Source organism: Dermacentor silvarum, chromosome 3 (genome assembly GCF_013339745.2).
Source record: "Dermacentor silvarum isolate Dsil-2018 chromosome 3, BIME_Dsil_1.4, whole genome shotgun sequence".
NCBI lineage: Eukaryota > Metazoa > Arthropoda > Arachnida > Ixodida > Ixodidae > Dermacentor > Dermacentor silvarum.
Genome location: NC_051156.1, coordinates 3,054,304 through 3,081,713, shown reverse-complemented (window position 1 = coordinate 3,081,713; position 27,410 = coordinate 3,054,304). Strand labels below are relative to the sequence as shown.

General features: G+C 46.7%; 1 protein-coding gene across 1 annotated transcript in view; it reads left to right on the top strand.

Moving 5' to 3' along the window:
• LOC125944103 (uncharacterized) overlaps positions 1-23,063 on the top strand; it is a 23,688-nt gene extending 625 nt beyond the window's left edge. Inside the window, exons 2-5 of the mRNA XM_049664023.1 lie at positions 4,998-5,004; positions 8,776-8,943; positions 11,983-12,117; positions 22,198-23,063. Of these exons, the coding sequence (XP_049519980.1) occupies positions 4,998-5,004; positions 8,776-8,943; positions 11,983-12,117; positions 22,198-22,368 (481 nt within the window). The 3' untranslated portion in view covers positions 22,369-23,063. The remainder of the gene's footprint in view (positions 1-4,997; positions 5,005-8,775; positions 8,944-11,982; positions 12,118-22,197) is intronic.
• The last annotated feature ends 4,347 nt before the right edge of the window (positions 23,064-27,410 follow it).

Sequence of the window (27,410 nt, the reverse complement as noted above, 5' to 3'; positions counted from 1 at the left end):
AGACGCCGAATGGTAAAGTCGTACTTTACCATTTTTCTGACAGATTTCACTGTGAGAAATTCATTTTTTGTTCACCAAAGCCTTGCACCACGTGGAGAGCGTGCGCGGTCGGGGTGGTTGGGGATGATTTTCACGGCCACCCGCCGACATCGCACCGACGCCCGTTGCCTACGCCGGATATTCTGCGACACGGGGCCCTTAAAGCTATTGCGTTAAAAGAGTTCATTTTGTAACTGACAGTTTATACAATGTGTCCTTCTTCGCTGTTGCTACCACGTGACAATATAATCGTAATACGAAAGAGTGTCAGCCAGTTCTTTCTGAACGATGATCGATGCAACCGGTGGAAGTGCTTCGTCTGCCGCAGCACTGTACGTACAGGTGCCCACAAAATAACTTGGAACGCCAGACCAGTGGCCGCTCGTCGGCGGCGCACACCCGCGGCACAATACAGCCTTGGTCTGCGCGTGCGCAGCATCCCTATAGCAAGCAAGCCTCGCTCCCTAGTGCATCTAGATAGGTGTTGCCTTGCGACAAAAAACTTGCGATTTGTCCCGCGATTTGTCCTTGTGGCGTAATCTTGTCGCAATATGCATTCATTTTAAGATAGCCATGCATTCTGGATAGCTTGAGTGGATGGCATTCATAAGTGTTTATAACTGAGGGGTGACCAATAACTTGACTATGCTCTACTTTTAATTATGCCTAATGTCTTGCATATCTGAGTTAATTATTTCGCCTAAAGAAACTATGAATTCATACCTTATCTTTCATGCGGGCGAGCGCCACGGCTAGCCTATAATAGCACTGTAGCGCACTTTTGAACCGGATTACCGCGCTACGCGATGTATTTTAGTCATTGTGCAATTATACTCCGAGCCGCGTTTACTACTTGGGAATAAGATCGGAACTTTGACTGTAAGACGACGGCTCCTTTAAAAAGCATGACCGCGTGCAGTAATAAAAGTTTTCAAAATGACATCAGACGGCGTATTCCAACACGCCAGTTTCATGTACAGGAATTAATTTTATGCATGCGGAACTATAATAAAGGTGTATTCAATGTTTCGCAGTCACATAGTGCGCTATTTATTTACGAAATCTGTCCGCTTCGCTACAGTTTTAGTAGGGCGCACTCAAACATTTGATCGCGTGTCTGCGTTGGTTGGCGCAAATATTAAATTTTTCGTTCAGTGTGGTGATACGTTGCTAATCAAGAGGGCGTTTAGCTGTGTGAGTTAAATGCGTATGAAAAAAAGTTCAATGAGGTCCAATATTGATTGCTAAGACGACTTTGATGGCGGAAACATTAATGCGTTGATGTCATTTCATTTGCAATTGTTTGCTTATGTTGGCTAATTAAATTAAATAACTATTTATTGGTCGTAATTTGGTTTAATTGTGTTCTTACTTGCGGTTACGAGTCTTTAATTGATTCTTATTAGTATGTACTGCTCTTTGGAACTCTTAATTAGTCTTAATTTGGCATGACCAGTCTTATCACGGAGTTTCGAAATGATGATAAGCATTCTCTATTACTGTTCGCAACCCTTAAACGCTTATGTATGTGTATGTGTATTGATCTTGTTAATTACCCTAATTACTTTTGTTTACTCTTTGGGACTCTTGAATTACTCTTGATTATTTTTAGCTATTTGGTGCTTAATTCACTTTTACATACTTTAATGAACGGTATAGGTGTAGTATGCCGCTTTCCTCATTTTTGCTGCCGCAAGTGTTGTCGACGATGGTCACATTGTGCGAATAATGAGCCAGTTAAGCTTTCCGCTTTAAAAGGCGCGGATGATCATTAACGCGTACGTACGATCGCTTATGCTCCATTGCACGCACACAGTGTTTTAGAGACCGCATTCGCACCTGCGACAACGCTAAAAGGCACCCAACGCTAATCTGTTGGAGCAAGGCAACACCTATTTCGATGCACTGGAGAGACAGGCGAGCTTGCTAGGGAGACCGCGCATGCGCAGACACTGGCACTAGCGCATGCTCCCACGTTCCGTGTTGCAGTGAAGCCTACTCGTAAAGAAAAGTGCGATGCGAACGGGGCCCGATAACTCTATCCCGTTCCACTCTCAAAGACGAAGCTTAAGCGCCCTCCTATTTTATCTTGTGAGGTCGTGTGATAATTGCTATTCCGGAAGCCCTCAGGCTTGCATTTATTTCTGCCTGTTTAAAATTTATTTCCAGCGCGTCTTATTCACCTTCATTATCATTAAATTGACCATAACAGCTCGAAATGTTTCATTGAAATCTCTTGCCTCCTATGACGTGGACAGCACGTTCCAAACTTTAAAAACTACTCGTGTGTCAAGCATACACGACGAAAATGAACTAATACGGAATATCCCTGTAGATCGTCTAGTCGCTTCAAGAACTTGCACGATATGAGACACGAATGACAAAAAAAAAAAAGTTGGCTGCCATCCCGCGCTGCGAAAGTGAATGTCCAGCGAAGCTGTATCAAACACCACACATGGTCGAGCACTGTATTAACGCTGTTCTTCGGGTGTCTTTAATTTCCGTGGTCTACCCATGGCAGTCTTGGAACAAACTCACTGCGTCGCTAGTCGGGTCATGCTTTCATATGAAAGCGTGGTGACGTCACTAACTATATATATATGTATATATATATATGCCTGATTGCACAGAAAGATATGCCGTTTGCCTTCAATTGGTAACCTGGAGTTGTGTGTTTACGCCACAAAATTTTCCGACCAACGAGAGGTATACAGTTTCGCTGCAAAACAACAAACGAGTACAAGCCGCACCCGCAACCACGCACTTGTTAATCTTCCAAAACTTTACACACTGCGCACATGATACGATTATGAGCCAGTGACCTGGTCACAAGAACCTTGAATGGTTCCTGAAACACTTTAACGCGATAGCGTTTAGGGCCGCGTGTTGCAGAAAATCGGGCGTCGGCGTCGGCGTCCGCGGCCGAGAAAATCATCCCCAACCACGTCTAGGTATGTCATACCATTCTATCACTGACGTTGCTAATACCTTGTCTTGCATTCTTGGCAAATCTACCTCGGAATTTTGAGAATGACAATCCACAAACAAATGTCATGAAACAAAACACCCGCAGCGCATGCCTTCTAGGTTAAATCTTCTCAGACTGAAATATTGAAAGGGCGAAACAAATACGGCAACCTGAAAATGATGTAATCTCTTTGGCGCGGTTGTGCACTGTCTCCGGGATCGGCCCACGCAAGAGACCGCGTTTCCACCAGAAAGCTCGCCTACGTGCATAGCGTTCGCCGCCAGTGTTTGCCAGTAACCAGCACTGTTGCATAAGCTGCAGTCGTCGGGAACCATGAGTAGCAGTCAGGGATCTTTGAATGCTATCGCGTTCCACTCTTAAAAGCGAAGCTTAAGCTTGCTCCCAATTTTTTAACAATTTTTGTGCATGCCTAGAGCGCAGCTACAGTAAAAAATTCGTGCCACAATTGAAGTGAAGCGTCTTATATTAAGAGATACGGATAATTATTAGAAGTTACCCTCCTACCTAGCCATGGCTTTTCTGCTCAACTCATTCACGGATCGAATGAGTTGTAGTAATAATTTATACTAGCTTCATAGTAATTCATAGCTTCATTCAGCTTCATAGTAATTCATTGGCTCTGCGTCATGATTTGACGTCATGTCGACTACTTCCAGTGTTTTGCGCCGAGCGCGAGAAGCCTCTCCAAATTCCCCGCTAGCCGTCTGGTCGTCGATCCTCGGCGAGAGCTATCCAAGCAGCGTGCGTGGCGAGCGTTCTGTCGCAGTTTCGAGCGTATCCGGTATTCCGGTAAACACAGGCGAGGTGGGCCTTTTGATGGATTGGCCGAGGAGAAAACTAAAGCCCCTCTATATGTGAGAGTCCTGGACGGTGCAGCCACCTGGTGGTGCAGAGCTTAACCAGCCAAAGACAGCTAATATTGCTGTAGTGAAGTGTAAAACATTTTACGCATTTAAAAGGCCGCGTGTTCATGATCGCGCCATAGCTGACAATTTACACCAGCAGCCAAAGTAGAATACACTTGTTTACGGCTACATTAGCTCTGTTTGTCTCGTCGAGTTCTGCAGTAGGCTGTACCCAGCAGGCCGCTCACGTTTGCGTCTCCACCCATCTGACAAAACGCCCAGTCCGCCTGCGTTTACCGGAATACTGGACACGCAATAACTCGTATGTGATAGTAATCCTCCACCGTAACGTGATGGCTACATACGCGAAGATTCTGTCGCTGACTGTATACCGACAGCCGGATGCGCTTCAGCGACTCTGCTCGCCTGGTGCCTTGCAGAGGGACACGATTTCGCAACTTTACAAGTCAGGAATCGCTAGTTTTACAGCCAACAACACACGATTCGTGGCCCTCGCGAAAGGAAACCTCGAGACCAACACTGATCGCGCAGCTCGCGTCATCATGGAGCGCGTTGTAACACAAGCAGACGACACTTGCTGTGTGCTGGAAGTGTGAGTGTAGTGATAAATTGTAGTGGTGTATTCTCTTTCTGTTACTTTTTATGGAAACATATTATGCGACATTTTAAATATTACGAACAACAGTTGTTCACCATAAAGCTGGAAAATTATCGATGACGCCCCCTAAGCAGCCAATCGGATAGCTCGCCCAACCGATGTCAGGTGCGCCCACTACGTTGATTGTAACGGACAGGCTGAACGCACAAGGAAGCGGCGCCGCTGATATAGGTAGCGATGCACATTTTAAAACCTTATAATAAATTACACGCGTTATGCGGAGAGCTTAAATGCGTCACTTAATGATCAGAAGGACCTACCCTAAAGATTCATTACTTGTGTACGAAATCGTCAGTATCCTTTCAGGGTCTCTTTAAAGACATACGCAACAATCTTCAAAGGTCGATACTTTATTTCCCGTGATTCTAACTGCAGCCGGTGCCACTAAGGGGTTTACTTCTTTTCAGCTGAGTATCTTGTTGAACAACTGGCTGCTTCATTACAGCGCTTTCGTAAGTGCGGTCACTTTTGACAGTAACCTAAGTTATGGCGGCATCTCGTCTAAATTAGGGTGCCAAACTGACTCCTAGACTCTCGCCTGTATTGTGGGCACATTACAAAGGCTTACCTAAGTTATTTTCTCGCAATATTAAATTTTATTTTTTAATCACTTGGTCAAAAAAGTAAATGTTACACGTTTGTAGAACATGAGGACGAAAGGTGGCCAGCTCTGTGAGCGTAGTGATTGTAGATAAGAGTCGTGTGGCTCATAACCACTGCTCTGCAACACGCGGGCAGTGACGCGAGCGCGTCTCTATGACAACGTGACGTGTGTATTCAGGCACGCACTAGGTACACTTTTAGTACGCCTGAACCGTGGAGCAGCCGTGGCTTCAAGGGGGCGGGGTCGTCTCGCACTGCGGAGGCCCGGGCTCGATTCCCACCCAGACCGAGACGTACAAAATTTTCTTTTATGAGCCACTAATTTACTTTGTTTCAAGCCGGGTATTCTACCTCTGCTCCACGCCACCACTTATTAACCCATGGCCCTCAGTCCCCAGTGGCTGCGGAGCACCTGACCAAGGCGGCGGTCAGACCTGCTACGCGGCAGAGGGTGCTAAGAATGTCTGGGTCTGGACAGGCCGCCAATGGAAACAACCTGGGAACGTTCAACACGTGCACCCTCTCGAGTGAGGCTAGCTTAGCAGGACTATTTGAAGAAATATCAGGCATTGCCTGGGATATTACTGGCATTAGTGAGGTTAGAAGAACTGGTGAGGCTTACACAGTGCTGACTAACGGCCACGTCCTCTGCTGCAGAGGTCTTCCAGATAATAGAGAATCCGGAGTAGGACTTTTAGTCCATAACACCATAGCGGGCAACATTGATGAATTCTACAGCATTATTGAGAGGGTTGCAGTCGTCGTAATAAAGCTGAATAGGAGGTACAAAATGAAGGTAGTACAAGCCTACGCCCCAACCTCTGGTCACGATGATGAAGAAATAGAACAGTTTTATGAAGATGTTGAATTAGCAATGAGAAAGGTGCAAACTCAGTATACTGTAGTCATGGGCGACTTCAATGCAAAAGTGCGGAAAAAGCAGGTTGGTGAGCAAGCAATTGGCAACTACGCTATCGATTCTAGGAATGCAAGAGGAGAGATGTTAGTAGAATTCGCGGAAAGGAATAGGCTCCGAATAATGAATGCCTTCTTCAGGAAGCGCAGCAACAGGAAGTGGACCTAGAAAAGCCCTAATGGAGAAACAAGGAATGAAATAGATTTCATACTCTCTGCCGATCCAAGCATAATGCAGGATATAGAAGTGTTAGGTAAGGTAAAGTGCAGTGACCATATGTTAGTGAGGTCTAGGATTTCTCTCAATTTGAAGAAAGAAAGAGTGAAATTATTCAAGAGGAAACAGGCCAACCTAGAGGCAGTAAGGGTAAAAGCAGACCAATTCAGGCTGGTGCTCGCAAACGAATATTCAGCTTTAGAAAATGAAGATAAAGACAACATAGAGGTCATGAATGAAACCGTAATTAGGTTGATCTCAGAAGCAGCAATTGAAGTAGGAGGTAAGGCACCAAGGCAACCAGTAGGTAAGCTCTCCCAAGAAAAAAATAACCTAATAAAGAAACGACAAAACATGAAAATTTCCAACTTAAGAGATCAGATAGAATTCGCTGTACTGTCAAAACTGATCAAGAAGAAAGTAAGGGATATTCGAAATTATAACGTGGGAGAGATTGAGGAAGCCGTAAAATATGGACGCAGCATTAAATCAGTAAGAAGAAACCTTGGCATAGGACAACGCAAGATGCATGCACTGAAAGATAAGCATGGTAATATCATCAGCAATTTCGATGACATAGTAAAAGCAGCGGAATAATTCTACACAGACCTGCACAGTGCCCAAAACAGCCAAGCTACTTCATTCGAAATAGTGATGAATCGGATACAGAGGCTCCTTCTATAACAAGGGATGAAGTTAGAAGGGCCTTGAAAGACATGACCAGGGGAAAAGCTGCTGGAGAAGATGGAATAACAGTAGATTTAATCAAAGATGGAGGAGATATCATGCTTGAAAAGCTTGCGGCCCTTTAAACGCAATGCCTCACAACTTCAAGTGCACCAGAGAACGCCAACATTATACTAATCCATAAGAAGGGAGACGTTAAAGAATTGAAGAATTATAGACCCATTAGCTTGCTTTCAGTATTGTATAAAATATTCACCAAATAATTTCCAATAGAATCAGGGCAATACTTGACTTCAGCCAACCAAGAGAACAGGCTGGCTTCAGGAAGGGATAATCTACAATGGATCATATCCATGTCATCAATCAGGTAATCGAGAAATCTGCGGAGTAGCATCAACCTCTGTATATGGCCTTCATAGATTTTGAAAAGGCATTTGATTCAGTTGAGATACCAGCAGTCATAGAGGCGTTGCGTAATCAAGGAGTACAGGACGTATACGTGAATACCTTAGCAAACATCTACAAGGATTCCACAGCTACCTTGGTTCTCCACAAGAAAAGTAGAAAGTTACCTATCAAGAAAGGGGTCAGGCCTCTCCAATGCTATTCACTGCATGCTTGGAAGAAGTATTCAAGCTCTTAGACTGGGAAGGCTTAGGAGTGAGGATCAACGGTGAATATCTCAGCAACCTTCGGTTTGCAGATGACATTGTCCTATTCAGCAACAATGCAGACGAATTACAGCAAATGATTCAGGACCTTAATCGAGAAAGTGTAAGAATTGGGTTGAAGATGAATATGCAGAAGACAAAGATCATGTTCAATAGCCTGGCAAAGGAACAAGAATTCAGGATCTCCATGTCAGCCTCTAGAGTATGTAAAGGAGTACGTTTATCTAGGTCAATTACTCACAGGGGACCCTGATCACGAGAAAGAAATTTACAGAAGAATAAAATTGGGTTGGAGTGCTTACTGCAGGCATTGCCAAATCCTGACTGGGAGCTTACCACTGTCGTTGAAAAGAAAAGTGTACAATCATTACATTCTACCGGTGCTAACATAATGGGGCAGAAACTTGTAGGGTTAACAAGAAGCTCGAGAACAGTTAGGAACCGCACAAAGAGCGATGGAACAAAAAGCTTATGAAAGCTTAGGAACTAACGTTAAGAGAAGGAAGATAGCGGTGTGGATCAGAGAACAAACTGGGATAGCCGATATTCTAGTTGACATTAAGCGGGAGAAATGGAGCTGGGCAGGCCATGTAATGCGTAGGATGGATAACCGGTGGACCATTAGGATTACAGAATGGATACCAAGAGAAGGGAAGCGCAGTCGAGGTCGGCAGAAGACCAGATGGGATGATGAAGTTCGGAAGTTTGCAGGCGCAAGTTCGAATACGCTAGCGCAAGACAGGGGTAATTGGAGATCACCTTTGTCCTGCAGTGGACATAAAATATAGGCTGATGATGATGATGATGATGAATTTACTTTGTTTACAGAAACCTCACTGAGAAATATGACGTTAATCCTAGCGTTTCAGACGTGTTTTTACACTTTGCGGCGTCGACCATATTTCGTCACTGTGCAGTTTCGCTAAGGTAACCGCAAGGTCACCGCCAACATAGACACTTTAGGCTTTCGCCTTAATGTATTTATCTGTCATGAACTATTGACTTAGAATATAACGCGCCATTGTCAAAGAAGATCAATGGACAAATAGTCCTGTTTGCACAACGTCGCTTCGTACATTTTACGCTCGTACCACTGCATTAACTGGGGGCGGGTCCATTGGCACGCGCAGCGCCATAACCTGGTCAAGGCGGTGTTCGACAACGTGGACGCTGCCTTCTGGAAGGAGCGCTCTCCAGTCACCATCCAGCTGCTGATGGCCTTCACGGCGGCAGGCTTCGCCGAGCTTATCAACAGCATGCCACTCTGCAACCTCATCATGCCCATCGTATTCGAGATAGTGCGTACTTTGCCTGTCGGTCCGTTCATAGACATCACAAAAACGGGGATAACGCGAGTGCTGTTTTTTGAGTGAAGTTTTTATTCGAAGCACGTGACTATGACCTAGGACCTACAAAAGAATTACCTGCTTTTGGAACTGAGTCTGGCGCTGCAATTGATGTCATGGATGTTTCTGATCTGTTCAATTTATTCTGTTGTAGTGTATTTAATGACGAAAGACCCCTACATATGTCAACACAGTTCTGTGACAGTTCTGCATTTATGGAATGCATTACTATGACAAGTGACGGTAATGTGAAAGCTATTGAGAATTTGCCATCATTTTCTAGTCCTGGTCGTAATGGTATTTGTACTAAGCTACTGAAAATGACAAAGCACAATTCCGCTCTTATACTTACACTATTGTTTCAACAATCCCTCGGCGCCGCCGAAATTCCAGACAACTGAAAATTGGCACATGTGATACCAATATATAAAATCGGCGACAAAAACAAGCTAACAAACTATAGGCCTATATCCCTAACATCTGTTGTATGCAAACTACTTGAACACGTCTTATTTTCTCAAATCATGAAGTACATGGCTAGCAACCACATTCTATTTGCGAACCAGCATGGTTTTCAGCGAGGCCGGTGATGTGAATCCCAGCTTCTTGAACTAACTACAGACATTCATCTCAACATTCACGAACTTCCACAAACTGATGCGATATTTATAGATTTTGCTAAGGCCTTTCACCGTGTGGCTCATAACCACCTGATAAATAAAATGAAGCTGATTAACGCTGACGAAAAAGTAATAAACTGGGTTAAAGAATATTTAAGTAACAGACGACAAGCCGTCGTAATTAATAATGTCCGTTCGTCATTTCAACCTGTTCAGTCCGGTGTGCCTCAAGGTTCCGTTTTGGGACCCACTCTATTTTTAATTTATATAAATGATATTCATCAGGGTATAGACTCTGAAATCAGGTTATATACCGACGACTGCGTTTTGTATATCGGCCGTTAAAATGTAAGGCTGACTGCATTAAATTACGAGATGGCTTGAATAGGAGCGCAAGATAGGGCTCAGACTTGCAAATGAGCGTAAATACCTCAAACGCTAAACTTATGAGATTTACTACTTGCAGTGAAATTACGAAGCTCACATAATTTCTTAACGGTGAAGCTCTAGAAACTACAGAATAATTTAAAAATGTAGTTGTTCATCTATATCCGACTTGGTCTTGGCATAAGCATGTGGGTTGTATTTTCCCCTGCATGTAAGTCTCTTGGCTTTATTCGTCGAACGCTTCGTCAGGCCAATAGTGACACCAAGCTTCTTGCATATACTAACATACTTCGCTCAAAACTTGTGCGCCTGATTTATATGGAACCCGCATCAAACGCATCTTATTACCAAATTAGAATCTTCTCAGAACAAGGCAGCGCGATTTATTACAGGTAACTATTCACAACATTCAAGCATCACCAAACTAAAACATGACCTAGGACTCATCCCATTGCAGACTAGAAGAAAGATATCTCGGTTAACTTGCATCAGCTTTTTCATGACCCAAATATCTTCTCTCAGGCACACATCTTACCAGCCAAAAGGAAATTACGACGAATTGATCACGAATTTAAGGTCGAACAACCGTTTGCATCTACTAAACTATTGCAGTTTCCATGTCTGCACTTAGCCATTTCGTAATGGAATCATCTCCCAACTAATATAGCCGAAATAACTGAACATATTATATTCAAACAAGCACTTAATGAACCATTCGGAAATTAGAAACAGTAATATTTCTTCTTACATTTCTTCTTATATCAAAAATACAAAAAAATTCAAACCTTGCTATAACCTTATGTATTTTATTATGTCAAAGGATGTAATATTATTGTAACAATGTTGTCGAATGAGAAGAGATGTAAAGTTTGCATATCATGTACGACTTCATATCGGATATTCGACTTACATGCATATTGCCTTGCCGCTTTCGTATTTCAACTGTTATTCTCCCCCCCTATGTAATGCCCAAGCTGGGCCTTTAGGGTAAATAAATTGAAAAAACTAAAATAACTCGAAAATTGTTTCATTTCCTCCACATAGTGGGGGCCAGCAAGTTTAGTCGCGTCCTCCTTGAACGCACCTTGGCTGGCGTTAACTGGAACGCCCTGCAAATTATCTCAGCTAGTGCATGTTCATGTATATACAGGGTGTTTCATTTTAGCTGCACCAAATATTTAAAAATTCTTTGTGGCAGAGAGCACAATTATAATCATTGATCTAAACTACTTGATGAGGCGGCCATTACTTCCACGAGAAATTAAAACACCTAATTGCATAATTAACACAAGTACGCTAATTAAATTTTTAAATAATCATTTTACGGCACATCTTTCAATCTATGAATTACAGCCACGTAGTTCACAAGGCGTATCCACTTGGAACGAATTCTCAGGACTGAACCAGTTTCGAGATATTAAGTTTCAAAGTGTCCGACGAAATGCATAGGCGTTCCAGTTAAATTTTTGAGGAAAACGCTGTTTTATGCATTGAAGCACAAAGGCAACTGGAATGTCCATGCATTTCGCCGGACACTTTGAAAATTATTATCTCGAAACTGGTTCAGTCCTGAGAATTCGTTCCAAGTGGATACGCCTTGCGAACTGAGCGGCTATAATTCATAGATTGAAAGATGTGCCGTAAAATCTATATTTAAAATTTTGATTAGCGTACTTGTGTTAATTATTGAATTAGGCGTTTTGATTTCTCGAGGAAGTAATGGCCGCCTCATCGAGTAGTTCAGGTCAAGGATTGTTTTTGTGCTATCTGCCACAGGCAATTTTTAAAAATTTGGTGCAGCTAAAATGAAACACCCTGTATACTATATAAGACGGCTTGGAAATATAGCTATTGCGTTCCAATAATGGCTGCATTCATACTGTGCAGGTATGTTCCACACTTTCTCGATTATGTCCCGATTGTTGTCCGTAGGCGTATCCCATATTCTAAAATAAGCTTTGTGTCACTCTTTCTCGAAACGCAGGCGTCGGTGTCCACCACCAACCCTGTGCTGTACGCGATTCCGGTAGCGGCCGCGGCATCGTCGAACCTCATCTTCCCGTCAAGCATTCCCGTGGTCATCCTGAGGAACTCTCTGGAAATGCCCACGAGCGAAGCGGTGAGCTACCCTCTTCCGCTTATCACTCGCTTGCTTCTATGCACTTCCTTGTCATACTGAAAGCATCGTCATGTTCATAACTGGAAGAAACAACGGCAGTGCATCAATCGATTACCTGTTAGCCCCTCCGTCCTTGTCAGAAATGGAGAGCTGATAGGAAGGGTGGCTGATTGGCTCGCAAATCATAATGCGCAAAGACTCAGGCCATAGTTGCGTGGTGTTAAGTTCCATGCATAGAAAGGATGACTGTCGTAAAAACAGTTTTCAACGAGCGATGTCAGCATACTGCTTACGAAGCAGAACAGGCAAGTCAGTTTTACTCGGCTTTCACGTGGCTGTTAGGATTAAGCGAAACGTTGAGGGCCTGTGTCTTCTTTGCGGGCTGCTTGTTCTTCATCTAGTACCGAAATGCGTATTTACGTTTTTTTATATCTCAAGGGCTTTCTTGAAAGCTCGGAAAATAAAATCCCGGGAAAGGTAAATTCTTCGAAACACCCGCATTGAGTGCTTCTTAACGTGATCCAGAAAGTCCTTCAACGCTAAAGACTTACGTCCGCTATTTACTAAAACCAAGCTCGAATGGAGGTTTTCCGAGTTTGTATGTCGTTGCGCTACTGAGCTCGAGGTCCCAGGTACGATCCCGGGCGCGGCGGACAGGCAGGACAGACAGAAACGCTCGTGTGCTTACATTTAGGTGCACGTTAAAAAACCCCAGGTGGAAAAAATTATTCCGAAGTCACCCATTACGGCTGGTCTCGTAATCGAATCGTGGTTCTGGCATTAAAACCTCAGAGAAAAATGTAACTTGAGTAACATTTCAAACAATTTCGGAAACCACACTACAATTTATTGACATGTCTACATGTTTATCTTTCACTGGTGACACCGACTAACAAATGTTAAACGTCATTGCTAGGCACAGGACGCGCCTGCATGTATAGGAAGTTTCTCGAACGTTATCGAAGGTTGTATCCGTTGTCTGTTGTCACCGACGCTTGTGTAATCCGATTGTATAAGCGACGCGAATTTTCTACTACTTTCTGGAAGACAAGCGGACACCAGGTATTAATCTGGAAGCTTCGATGACTCATGTATGAAAGCCGACGCGTTTTGCCGCTATTGAGATTTCGACGATAGCCGACTGTGTTCGCTATCGTTGTGCTTCGAGTGTAACTTGCTTTTGTGGGCACAGGTTCATCCAAAAAGAATCAGTATCGTCATTCACAGTTTTACGACTGTTTGCTTCATCGTCACTACTACGTGACATCTGGTGGAGGTGCTTTTGTGTTCATGCACCGGACGCCCCCGAAAAGTTGTGATCCAAGCCCGAACCCCGAAGACAGTACCAACGTTGTGCCGGCCCATCGAGCTAGCCTGAGGCTACGAAACCAGGCCCCGGAGGCTACGAAACCAGTGTCGCCCAACGTCAAGGCCGCCCTCCGCGCTCGCGCCAGGGCCCCGTAACGCCACAGTTCCGACGTCCACCACCGCCGCCGCCAGCACGCCCGTCCGTCTTCAAGAGCAGCTACCAGAGGAAGACTGACATTTGGCGTGCCCCCAACCCCCGCCTGCTCTGCTATCACTTCGGGGAAGCCGGCCATGTCTACCGCCGATGCCCACACCGTGAGATCGGCCTACGAGGGTTCGCCGTCAAAGCGCCACGTCCACAGCTTGGCGAGCAGCCACGTGACATCGCCGACTACATCACCGGAACGCAGTGGAGACCGCGACGTCCTTCGCGATCGCCATCACCAGGATGCTACCTGTCGCCGCAGCGCCGACCATACACTGGCCCAGCCCGGGGCCAGTCCGTGAGCCCCTATCCGGGAAAGAAAAATCAGCAACCGATGAAGGTACGGTTGCTGTACGACGCAATACCTAAAGCCCCTATATATAAAAAGTAGCGCCATTCTTAGATCTTGCCGCCACCGCGCTCACCCCGGCGTTTCCTCCTCGCCGCCTCCAGTCGCCCTGGCCTCCTCCGCTCCCCCATTGGCCAATCCGTGTCACGTGGAAGCACGCTTGCACTTTTGTATATTTTTTCCTTTCCTGCGCGCTCCGACCGCCATTCTCGGGCCTGTGCGACGGAAGTGCTGTACGCACAAACTGATCAAACGTGTTAGGGACAAGAACTTCGTTGTGATGGCATGCTGTTGCGCATTAAGTTGCCGCAGCCGACAAGGCGAGGGTAAAAGGCTTTTTTTTTTTTTGTTTACCATCCGGCGAGCGCAAACGCTTGCTGCACACTTGGTATTTGCGCCGTCTCGCATCGTCGCGTTGCTACTTCCAAAACGGCATTATGAAGGCCAGTTACTGACTGACGAAGCAAAATCGCGCCTCAAAAACTGCTCCGCAGGGCGCGATCGAAGTTTTCCGCAGATTTCCTCTGGTTGCGCGTTATCTGTCGTCTGCCACGGCAGACTCGACGTAGGCGGCGCCACTGCCGATATCGCGCTTCGATCGCGCGGGCCGTGCCGAGCGCGACAGCGGAACGGAGGAGGAGGGAAGTGGTTGGCGCTACTTTTTATATACAGGGGTTTTAGCAATACCGAAGATCGTGCGCCGCCGCCGACGACAATTCGCGCATCATCACAACGAGGTATCAGCACACCGCCTGGCAAGAGCCTTGACGACAACACTTCGCCGCCGAAAGAAGACCTGCCGACGTGACGTAGCAGCAGCGGAGCAAGCCCACGCAGCCGTGATCTGACGACACGGCTTAACGGCAAAGCTAGACAACGGTCTACCGACCACGACGTGCAACTCGATGGTCATAACGTCACCGCTCTCAGCGACACTGGAGCTGACTATTCCGTCTTCAGTGACCCGTTCGCCGCCAAGTTGAAAAAGGTGAAGACGGCCTGGCAAGGACCCGGTATCCGGACAGCGGGAGGCCACCTAATAACGCCGGCTTGAATCTGCACAGCACGAGTCACGGTAAACAACCGCACTTACCCGGCAAGCTTCGTAATCATGCAGCACTGCTCCAGGGACGTCATCCTAGGCATGGACTTTCTAAACCAACATGGTGCAGTCATCGACTTAAGGTCCAAGTTGATAACGCTTTCAACGCACAAAGCGATACCGCCGGATACAAACATCACTTACATGTCTTCAATGTGTTTGAACAACAAGTCGCCGTTCCGCCTCGTTCAAGCGTAATGATATCCGTCGAGACCGAAGTGCCTGCAGACATGGAGGGCGTCGTCGAGGCGATCATCACTTACTGCTCGACCGTGGGATTTGCATCGCTAGAGGCATAGCTGAGCTACGTGAAGGGAAAGCAAGAGTAGTTCTCACAAACTTCAGCCACGAATACAAGCACATTAACAAAGGCACCACGCTCACCTACATTGATGAAATAGTACAAGCCAGCAGTGCTTTCGCCTTCACGGTCTCTACAGAACCTGCAAAGACGACTGTAGTACCTGAACCGGCTTACGACGTAAATGAGAACCATCCCAGGCACAAGAAAGAACAGCTTAAAGCCTCGCTCCTCCAATACCAGGATTGCTTCTCGTCGTCATCAAAAATTCGACGAACTCCTCTCGCTAAACACCGCATTATAACCCGCGAATATGTTCGCCCATTACGTCAGAGCCTGTACCAAGTCTCAGCGCGCGAATGCGAGGCAATAAGGCAACAAGTCGACGAAATGCTACGCGACGACATCATCCAGCCGTCCAAGAGTCCGTGGGCGTCCTCCGTGGTGTTGGTGAAGAAGGATGGAATCCTACGTTTCTGCGTCGATTATCGTCGCCTCAACAAGATCACGAAGAAGGACGTATACCCACTCCCTCGGATTGACGACGCCTTGGATCGACTCTACAACGCAAAGTATTTTTCGTCGATGGACCTAAAAACCGGCTACTGGCAAATTGAAGTCGACGAGATGCACCGGGAGAAGACTGCCTTTATAACACCAGACGGACTGTTCGAGTTCAAGGTCATGTCGTTTGGCTTTTGCTCGGCGCCTGCAACTTTCCCACGCGCCACGGATACAGCACTGGGAGGCTTAAGTGGCAGTCTTGCCTCGTCTACTTGGACGACGCCGTTGTTCTTGTCTCAAGCTTTGAAGAACACCTCCGGCGCCTTGAAACAGTCTTTCAAGCAATCAAGACATCCGGGCTCACGTTGAAGCCAGAAAAGTGCCGCTTCGCATATGAGAAGCTCTTTTTCCTGGGCAATGTCATCAACAAGTCTGGAGTGCGCCCTGACCCTCAGAAAACTGCGGCCGTCACTGACCTTCGCCCGCCGACAAGAAATCAGTTCGTAGATTTCTTGGACTGTGCGCTTATTACAGGCGCTTCCTCAAGGACTTTTAACAGATCGCCCAGCCACTGACGTACCTCACGAAGGCCGACGTCGCGTTCAAGCGGGAGACGCCCCAAGTGGAAGCATTTGAAGAACTGAACCGACGCCTGCAATCGCCGCCAATACTTGCGAATTTCGACGAAAAAACCGATACCGAAGTCCACACCGACGCAATGAGCGTAGGACTCGGCGCCGTGCTTCTGCTGAAGACTCCCGGACTAGAAATGGTTGTAAGTTACGCTAGCCTGTCGCTGTTGTAGGCGGAAGAAAATTATTCTACCACAGAAAAGGAGTACCTCGCTATCTGGACTACATCAAAGTTTCGCCCCTACCTCTATGGCAGGCCCTTAAATGGTGTGAGCGACCACCCAACCTTGTGTTGGCTAGCTAACTTAAAGGATCCATCAGGTCGCCTCGCAAGATGGAGTCTGAGACTTCAAGCATTCGACATCACTGTCGTTTACAAGTCCGGGCGAAAGTACGCTGACGCCGACTGCTTGTCTCGCGCCCCCGTCGAACCGCCGCCACACGACGACCAGGATGACGACACTTTCTTGAGACCCATCAGTGCCGACGAATTCGCCGAACAGCCAGAAGACCCGGAACTAAGGAGCTTTGTAGACTACCTGGAAGGCAAGACCGTCATTGTGCCGAAGGTGTTCAGGTAAGGATTGGCGTCGTTTTTCTTGCAAAACCACATTCTCCTTAAGAAGAACTTCTCGCCACTCCGAGCCAACCACCTCCTCTTGGTACCCTCAGCATTGCGTCCAGAGATTCTGCAAGCTCTCCATGACGACCCAACAGCTGGAAACCTTGGTTTTTTCCGCCCGCTCGCGAGGATACAAGAGAAATACTACTGGCCTCGCCTCTCTGCTGACGTCGCGCATTACGTAAGGACAATCCGAGACTCTCAGTGAGGCAAAACTCCACCTACAAGGCCAGCCGGACTTCTACAGCCGATCGAACCACCTCGCCGACCGTTCCAGCAGATCGGGATGGACTTACTGGGGCTTTTTTCGACGTCGACGTCCTTGAATAAATGGATCGTCGTAGCTACGGACTACCTCACCCGCTACGCCGAAACAAAAGCCTTGCCCAAACGCAGTGCCGCCGAGGTAGCCCGATTCTTCGTTAAAAACATCCTCCTGTGTCACGGTGCCCCAGAAGTCCTCATCACCGACAGAGGTACGGCCTTTACGGCAGAACTAACTCAAGCCATCCTGCGATACAGCCAGACAAGCTATCGCCGGAACACCGCCTACCACCCGCAGACGAATGGCCTTACCAAGCGCTTAGATAAGACCATCGCCGACATGCTGGCAATGTACGTCGACGTCGAACACAAGACGTGGGATACCATCCTTCCGTACGTGACCTTCGCATACAACACGGCCGTGCAAGAAACGACGCACATGGCGCCGTTCAACCTTGTCTACGGAAGGAACCCGGCAACGACGCTTGACGCCATGCTACCGCACGTCACCGACGAAGAAAATGTCGACGTTGCCACCTATTTGCAGCGTGCCGAAGAAGGACGACAGCTCGCCCGCTTGCGCATCAAGAACCAGCAGAGGACCGACAGCGGACACTACAATCTTCGACGACGCTACGTCGAGTACTAGCCCGGCGACCGTGTTTGGGTCTGGACTCCGATACGCCGACGAGGACTTAGCGAGAAACTGTTGCGTCGTTATTTCGGACCCTATAATATCATTCGACGTATTGGCGCGCTGGACTATGAGGTCGTGGCAGACAGCATTTCGCAATCACAGCGGCGCCGCGCACGACCTGAAGTCATCCACGTGGTGCTTCTTAGGCCTTTCTACGCCCGCTGACGAACTTCGGCACTTTGTTGCTTTGTTATTGTTCTTTTTTTTTCTCTTTATTACGCGTGGTTTTGTTTTCGCTTTTCGTGTTTCTAGCATCGGGACGATGATATTTAAGGGGATGGCATTGATACGTGTACATGTTTATCTTTCAACGGTGACCGCTTTTTCACCGACTAACAAATGTTATCGCTAGGCACAAGACGCGCCTGCATCTATCGGAAGTTTCTCGAACGTTTTCGATGCTTCTATCCTTTGTCTGTTGCCACCGACGCTCATGTAATCTGATTGTATGAGCGACGCGAATTTTCTAATACTTTCTGGAAGACACGCGGGCACCAGGGATTAATCTGGAAGCTTCGATGACTCATGTATAAAATCCGACGAGTATCGCCGCTGACCAGATTTCGACGATCGCCGACTGTTCGCCGCCATCGTTGTGCTTCGAGTGGAGCTTGCTTTTGTGGGCACATGTTCGCCCAATAAAGAATCAGTTTCGTCATACACAGTTTTACGACTGTTTACTTCAGCGTCACTACTACGTGACATTATTGTTCACCTCCGAAATCAGTACGCTGATAAAAATTTGTGTGTAGTTCGGTGGCCTGTTTTTGATGTATTCGTGGGTGTAGATATATGTATTTTTGTATATGTATCTGTATATAACACCTCTGCATTTATTGCATATACAGGGTGTTTCAGCGAACACTCAAAATTTATGAAAGGTTGCCTGTGGCAGATAGCCCAATTCTAGTTAATGAGCTGGTCTACTCGAAGAGGCGGACATTACTTGCACAAGAAATTGAAATGCATAATGTAATAATTAACAGAAAATTACTAATTAAGTTCTTAACTAATTACCTGATGTCCCATATTCTAATTTACAAATTGTAGCCGTGGAGTTCTCAAGGCGGGTCCACTTGAAACGAATTCTCGAGATGACACCAGTTTCGAGATAATTCCCGAACCTTGCGGAGAAATGCACTGGCGTTCCAGTTAGTTTCTTAGCAAAACGTCGCTTTACGCATTGCCGCACAAAATTAACTGGAACGTCAGTGCATTTCGCCGCAAGTTCGGGAATTCGTATCTTGAAACTGGTGTCATCCTGAGAATTCGTTCCAAGTGGATCCGTCTTGCGAACTCCACGGCTACAATTTGTAAATTGCAATATGGGCCATCAGGTAATTAGTTAAAAACTTATTATAGATTTTTCTTATTTAGTCGATTATGTATTTCAATTTTTTACAAGTAATGTCCGCCTCTTAGAGTACACCAGCTCATTGACTAGAATTGGGCTATCTGCCACAGGCAACCTTTAATAAATCTTGAGTGTTCGCTGAAACACCCTGTATATATGCATCTGTAAATACATGAGTATGCAATCTATACTTATGTTTTTTTCTGCACCATAGATATATTTCATAAAATTAAATGCGAATTAGCATTACCATATACCTGAGTATATACGGCTATATTATGTCTTTCTAATAAATTATTTTCCTCGTGAAAACAAAGCGTGGCCACGTTATTTTTTTTCTCTACGCTACTGCCGGTTACGAACTTTAAAGATTCAGGCGCCTTGGTTAAGCATTTTCAGCCTTGGCCTCTTTTCTAGCAGGCTGTGCGTCGGCAATCTGTTCGACATGAACGTGTTTATTGTCATTATGAACTTACGCCCTAAAATAAAAATTCAAAGTTTGCGCGGATAACCTAAATAATCGTTCTGCTAATAGATCTGGATTATACACTGGCCTGTAACTTTACTTGAAAAATAGTCTCAATAGCTGTATGCTACTGCTAACAGTAAGTATATCACGTGCCGTAATTGTTTGCGATACACTAACTTTATTTATAAAGTTTGATTCACAATGAGCTTAACACCCAACGCCACATCAGCTGCTCTGGGAGTGATGGGAGCTATGAATGCAGCCACATTCGGCCCGGTCGAAGATCTGCAACCCTTCCTACTAAAAAAAAGTCGAGGTAATATTAGCAGTAGCAGCTCTTGAATTAACAAAGAAACTGTTTGCAGTTAATCCACAATTACTAGGCAAATTATTTTGGGGAGGACAAGAACACTAATTGTTGTGTGACCTTTATGAATAAAGCGCAAGCGGCTGATTCCCACTATTTCAATCGCAAAGAGCCCCTCGTTCCTGACAGACGCAGTGAGAGGCTTACCACGATTCAGTCCTCGTATTATTATGGTACTCGAGACTACAAAACATTTTTCTTTCATTCCAAAAAAAAAAAAAACACTGCGTCTTGGTTTCAGGGGACAACTCTATATAGCCGAAACACTCATTTCATTTATTATACCTGAAAGGCCGCAGAGATGGGGTAACGCATGAGGGATGTGCTGAGTTTAACAGAACAGTGACTCGAGAACAGCTTTTCAGAGATGTGGGTCGGGGTGGTGCGTGCCATTGGCAGACTGACCATTCCATTCCCTTGCTATTATCACAAACATTTAGCCTTCATGAGAGGTAGCCTGTGCCAGAGGAGCATGTACGGTTTTCCTGTTTAGCATGTACCACTGTTTAGCATGTACTGAGCATGTACAGCTTTCTACTGCGGGCGGCCGCGCACGCCCACCCAGGCCGCTGTATCCTGAAAGCCATCTGCGTCGCAGACACAGTCCGCCGTGCGCTGTATTTTCGCCGCTCAGTCTGCGTTGATGCGAGACGCAGCACGAAGGTAAATTAGCTCGCTGCTGCTGCACGTTTGCTTACTGCAGTGTTTTGACAGCGAGTTTCCGCGGTCATCGAGTGAGATGTGTTCATGTTTGCTTGTGCGCGCGTGACACCATATTTGTTCATTTAGTTAGTAGGCCTATGTTTACAAGTTTATACGGCCGATAAAACTACTGTCCTTACTTCGTATAGCTGTCCAGTAATTTGCTATTGCAATGGATGCTTCGCCTTTGGGGCGAAATTGCGACTCTTTTTATACAACGAGAATACCTGAACGAAAAACTGTTGGCAGTCCCTTATTAGTCGCCGAACGACTGTGAAGTGTGACAATTGAAGCAATGAAAAAGCGGTCAAGCAAGCACTGGAAATACTCTTAAACCGTCCACCAACGTTTCTAGGAACAAATTTGGAATTTGCTCGTTGTTTTATATCTAAAGTCTTCCATTGGACATCTGATATATGCGTATGTTAATGCCGTTAAATACTTCTCAGGATTAACACGTTGTCCTCACACGTCTGCTAACGTCGACCACTTCCATTGCGAGAAGAGTACGATGAAACACACAACCTTTTGTAAAGACATCGTAGTTTTCTTTGAAAGGCTGATCGCAGTTTCTCGCTTAATCTTCCAATGACACTGTCTCTCTTTGCTTGACTGGTGAGCGAGCATAGATCATCATATCCTGATATATCGCAGCCGCTTAAGAACCCGACCAATTTGACAAAGCTCTCTGGTTTGAACCCGGTCCCGGTCTCCGAACCGGGTAACATATGCGACCGGGCTAGTTGGTGTTCATCCATGATTTGTGACAGCGTGAACTTCCACCGAGGACGGCGAAAGAGGCGACAAAAGGAGACAAGCGCTGTTCCGTTTAACAAATGAAGGCTGCGCTTGCGTCCTTTTGTCGCCTCTTTCGCCGTCTCTGTCTAAGTTCGCCCTGTCAAACATAATTTCCAAACCCAGTTCGGCGCTCCGGTTCGAACCATCAACGTTTGGGAAAATGCGAAACCGTCGCACGTGGAAGCTAGGATGAGTCAGTAACTGGTCAAGAATACCAAAAGCCTTGTCGAGCTCCGCTGGAATATTTGCTGCAGTCACCCATGTGCCGAAGCTCCGCCCCTACAGCTTTCCCTTTATTGCCACTGAAAATCGTCCCCGATGATAGCTTCGTGTACGCCTCCCATTTTTTTCCGAAATATGGCCATTCAAACGTAATCGACGATCTCCTTTCGCTTTTTCTTTACAGGTGGTGGTAGGCCTGGTGCTCAAGGCCGTCCTGGTTGTGTCGGCGGTACTGTCCACCAACACGGTGGGACGCCTCCTTTTTGAGGCCGAAGGAAAGCGCTTGGAATCGACACTGCCAAGCCTGACCACTCCTATGCTCAACACGAGCTTCATCGCCGCTCCATTCGAGTAACGGCGTCGGCTTGAACGTTTTTGAGCCGCACAGTGCCGACCACGTCAGGTCAACGCTGTATGCTCACGGTAGAGGTGTCATTAAAGACACGCATTTTCGCTCAACTTAGTTTTTAATGACTGTTTAAAGTGATTTGAAGCATTTTGTGACTGTGACAGTGAGGAGCGATTGGACGCCCAATGTGATAGTGACGACGTGTACGTGCAAGCGTGTGCCCTGTGGTGACGTGACGTATACTTGTCGGCCTGTGCTTGACACATTGTGCAACTCCACGCCGCTTGGGTGATCTTGGCGATTCGTCACCGGTGGCGTGTTATTCGTGCCAAACTGTTTATAAGAAAACGTCCATAAAGTTTGCCTTCAAACCTAGTTGTTCACTGTGACTGACCGTTTTAGTGTCGTGAATGCACTTCTAATGGCGTTATTTTTGTTTCTTTTCACGTTGTGTGCAACTATCCACACTCCTGTAATGGTTTCATACATCACTGGTACACTTTCAGTTGCTATGTCTCCTACCAATGTCTCGTGTACGAGTCCTCCGACAATTTGTACGCGTAATGTAGGTGGACATTTTGCTAAGTTGCCCACCACAATTAATTCGAAGGCAATTAATTCGGAGCGCTAGGCACCATGCCTCATTTTGCGGTGATGTAGGCTGCTCAAAGAATGATGTGTAGACATCTTATAGTATACAAGTTCGCTACCAACGGTTAAAGCTTCTAGTTCTTCGTGAACTACGTGATGCGCATGTTCCAGAAAGAAAGCCGCTACAGCCATATATGAGAAAATAAATTGCTAATTGAAATTGTGTTCTTTGTAGTAGCATGTATACTTATTTAGCATTTAATATATGCGTTTATCAAGGCTGTGGCAGGAATTGCTCTTGTGAATGAAAAGACTGCAGTAGCTTTTTTCTCCTTCGTCAGATCGTACGAATATATGCCGAGTGATCGACTCGGTGCAGCGTCGCAAATGTTATGCAGGACTTTAGCTTGTATTTGTAAATACGCGCGCCATGAAAAAAATTACCATCAAGCTGCGGCATTCATAAATGGTAGACTGATTTAGTGTTTGTACTATTTGTGTTCTGCACACTTTTATGCCAAAACTCACTTGTAAGCAAGAGTTCGTAGTAGTCAACCCAGGATACGGAAGTATAAAAGTGTATGTATGAGTATGGTCCCGAGCGAAATCAATACACGCGTCCACAATCGAACCCAGAACACTTACAGAACGCAGAAATGACATAAAGACGAAACACGCTTGCATTATGTAGAACTGAATAGATCAATCATCGCTTCCGTGCCCCTCCCCCATTCAGGAAGACTGTCTGAGTTCCTTGTCGCGTATCAGAGACGTGAATAAATATAATCGCGACTCCCGCCGCACCCACTTGCTTGGCGACAGAGTATTGGCTTACAAAATTTCCAAGCTTGCTTTATTCCCGAGGATCTGCGTGACAAACATATGCAGGAACTAGTGTCCACGGAACAATGAGGGCACTAAAAGTGTTTTCGAAATATCCGAGTGCAGCTCCGGTAGCGGAATTGAGCCACTGCCTGAGGATTATATATTCGACTAGAGAATAGCGTGGGGTTTGCGAATATTTAAAATTTCGAATACGAATCGAATAACCTTACTACTAAATTCGCGCGCGATTCGGCGATTCACTATTCGAAGTTGTCGAGTATGCGTTCCGTTCGAATATTAGCAGAAAGAAACAGTTTTTGCCGTCTACAGGAAGAAAGTTTGCATGACAGCGCAAACAGACGACCACAAGAAGGGAGACACGGACACACGGGCGCTGACTAACAACTGGTTTTTATTGTGAAGGTTAGCACACCTTATATATGCCAGAGTGAAGCAAGGAAAAGGGGAAAACATAACAAGGGTGACATCGTGCCAACAACGTAAGCGCAATACAGCCAACCAAGCGCAACAAGACGCAAACAATTATTTTTCTTTCTAATCTGAACCCCCGATAGCCGCGTCCAGGGCCGGTATTTTGTAGCGATGCCTTTAAAGTAATAATGCCTTTTCGCGCTTATCGCGCTTTGTCAGTGGTCACAGCGACGGTCCGCTCACGATATCAACGTTGATAACGCGAGCGGACCGTCGCTCTGACCACTGACAAAGCGCGATAAGCGCGAAAAGGCATTATTACTTTAAAGGCATCGCTACAAAATACCGGCCCAGAAGATAAAATTCCGCGTAAAAGAGAGCAAGGGAAGGGTTGCTGAAGCACTTGCTACCGAACTTCCTGATGCTTCCAAACTGATGCGCGCTGTCTTGTCACTACTCTTTCCTAAAATCGTCGTCTCCTTTAACCGGGCCACACAATCAGTGCACTTACTAACGTGCGCAACTATATGTGCGTATTTGTCATCTCGTTTTTTCAGTTTTAGAGCGTTCATACAGGAAGAAAGACTGGCGCAAGTGGAGACTATTCTTAATGTTCATATTTTTGCACAAAAACGTATATTTACAAATATTGACAGGCGAGTAGCACAGGCGTAACAGCAACCATCCAAGATGGCGAGGAGCAACCTCTACTTCCTCTTCTTCGGTGCCGGCCTAATGCTGAGCTCTGCTTCGGTGCCGGTCTTTTTTCTCGCGGCATTACCCCCCGGGCGAAAACACGCGCACCATCCGGGCAGGTCAGAGTGCAGCATCAACGGACGGGTGATACGGCTTTAGCCGGGCAACATGAACTACGCTCGTACGTCAGTCTTTACCGGTGCAGAAGATAGCATAGGCTGTGCCGGTGCAATCTCATACGTCACGTCGGTAACTTGGCGCAGAACGCGATAAGGACCGTGGTAGCGTGGTAGAAGCTTCGCGGAGAGGCCAACGTGTCGAGTTGACGACCAGAGGAGCACTAAGGATCCAGGAGCGTAATATACATCCTTGTGACGGCAATCGTAGCGGTTCTTCTATGACACCTGTGACATCTGAAGGCGGTCGCGCGCGATATTACGCGCAGCGTGCGCACTTGCGATGGCATCTTGCGCGTAGTAGTAAAGTATTCATAGGTAGTGTCAGTTCCCGGCCAAAAAGAAGATAAAACGGTGAACAACCTGCCGTATCGTGGCGTGACAAATTATAGGCAAATGTAACAAAGGCTAATGCAGCATCCCAGTCGCGGTGGTCGGCGGAAACGTACATGGAGAGCATGTCGGTTATAGTGCGATTCAGGCGTTCGGTGAGGCCGTTTGTCTCAGGGTGATAGGCGGTGGTGACTTTGTGTTTTGTGGAACATGAGCGTAGAAGGTCATCGATGACACGGGACAAGAAGTAAGGACCGCGATCGGTGAGCGGTTGACGAGGCGCTCCGTGATGCAGAATAACATCGTGGAGAAGGAAGTCGGCAATATGGGTAGCACAGCTGGTTGGAAGTGCGCGCGTAATAGCGTAACGCGTAACATAGTCCGTCGCGACAGCGACCCATTTGTTCCCTGATGCTGATGTAGGGAAAGGTCCAAGCAAATTGAGGCCGACGCGGAAGAACGGCTCTACTGGGACATCGATAGACTGAAGAAGGCCGGCGGGAAGCGTCGGTGGTCTCTTGCGTCGCTGGCACAGTTCGCAGCGGCCAACATAATTCTGTACGGAGCGATAAAGCCCAGGCCAAAAGAAACGGCGCCGCACGCGATCATACGTGCGCGTTACACCAAGGTGACCTGCTGTAGGTTCGTCATGAAGCTGTTGGAGGACAGTAGAACGCATGTGGGAGGGCACCACCAGCACGCGCTCAAGGCCTTCGGGGCGGTATACTGTGGCGGTATAAACACTGTGGCGGTATAAAGTTCCATTATGTAAGGTCAACATCCAGAGCGAGTCGTCAAAGGCCACGGAACTGAGACGGTTGATGATGTAACGTAACGCCGGATCAGGCCGTTGTTCATCGCCGAAATGAAGAAACTGAGATATAGAAAGGACACAGGCATCGGTGTCAGGGTTGGTGCTGTCGGGTGGATCCACGGGATAACGGGACCGGTAGTCCGCGTCCTGGTGTAATTGGCCAGACTTGTGCATGACGGAAAGCGAGTACTCTTGTACTCGGAGGCCCAGCGTCCGAGACGGCCTGTAGGATCTTTCAGCGAGGAAAGCCAGTAGAGCGCAGGGTGGTCAGTTACTGCTGTGAATGGGCGGCCAAAGATGTACAGACGAAATTTGGAGATAGCCCAACAAAGGGCAAGGCAATCACGCTCGGTAATTGAGTAATTGTGTTCTGAGGTAGAGAGCAGGTGGCTGGCGTACGCTATGACGCAGTCACGACCATGCTGGCGCTGGGCAAGGACGGCTCCGATTCCGTATCCACTGGCATCCGGCCGAACTTCCGTAGGAGCAGATGGGTCGAAGTGTGCCAACAGAGGAGAAGTCGTCAGAAAGCGGATAAGCGCAGAAAATGCATGAGCTTCTAGATGGCCCCGGCCGAAAGGCGTATCTTTCTTGAGAAGGTCGGTGAGCGGACGGGCGATGTCAGCGGAATTTTTGACAAAGCGACGAAATTATGAACATAAGCCAATGAAGGAGCGAACATCTTTGGTTGAGCAAGGTGCAGGGAAATGCTTCACAGCGCAAATTTTTTTCCGGGTCAGGTCGGATTCCTACACCTAAAATTAACAAGGTGGCCGAGCACTGTTATTACGCGGTGACCAAAATGACACTTGGATGAGTTAAGCTGAAGACCGGCGCTGCGGAACTCTTGGAGGATGGCCGACAGGCGCTGAATATGGCTGTCAAATGTTGTTGAGGAAACGATAACGTCATCTAGGTAACATAAGCAGGTCGACCATTTGAAGCCACGAAGGAGCGAATCCATCATGCGCTCAAATGTGGCTGGCGCATTGCATAGACCGAAGGGCATAACTTTAAATTGGTATACCCCCGTCAGGTTTTACAAAAGTGGTCTTCTCGCGGTCCATAGTATCTACGGCAACCTGCCAATAGCCAAACCGCAGGGCGATGGACGAAAAATAACTCGCTCCGTGGAGGCAGTCGAGGGCATCACCCATGCGTGGCAACGGATATACGTCCTT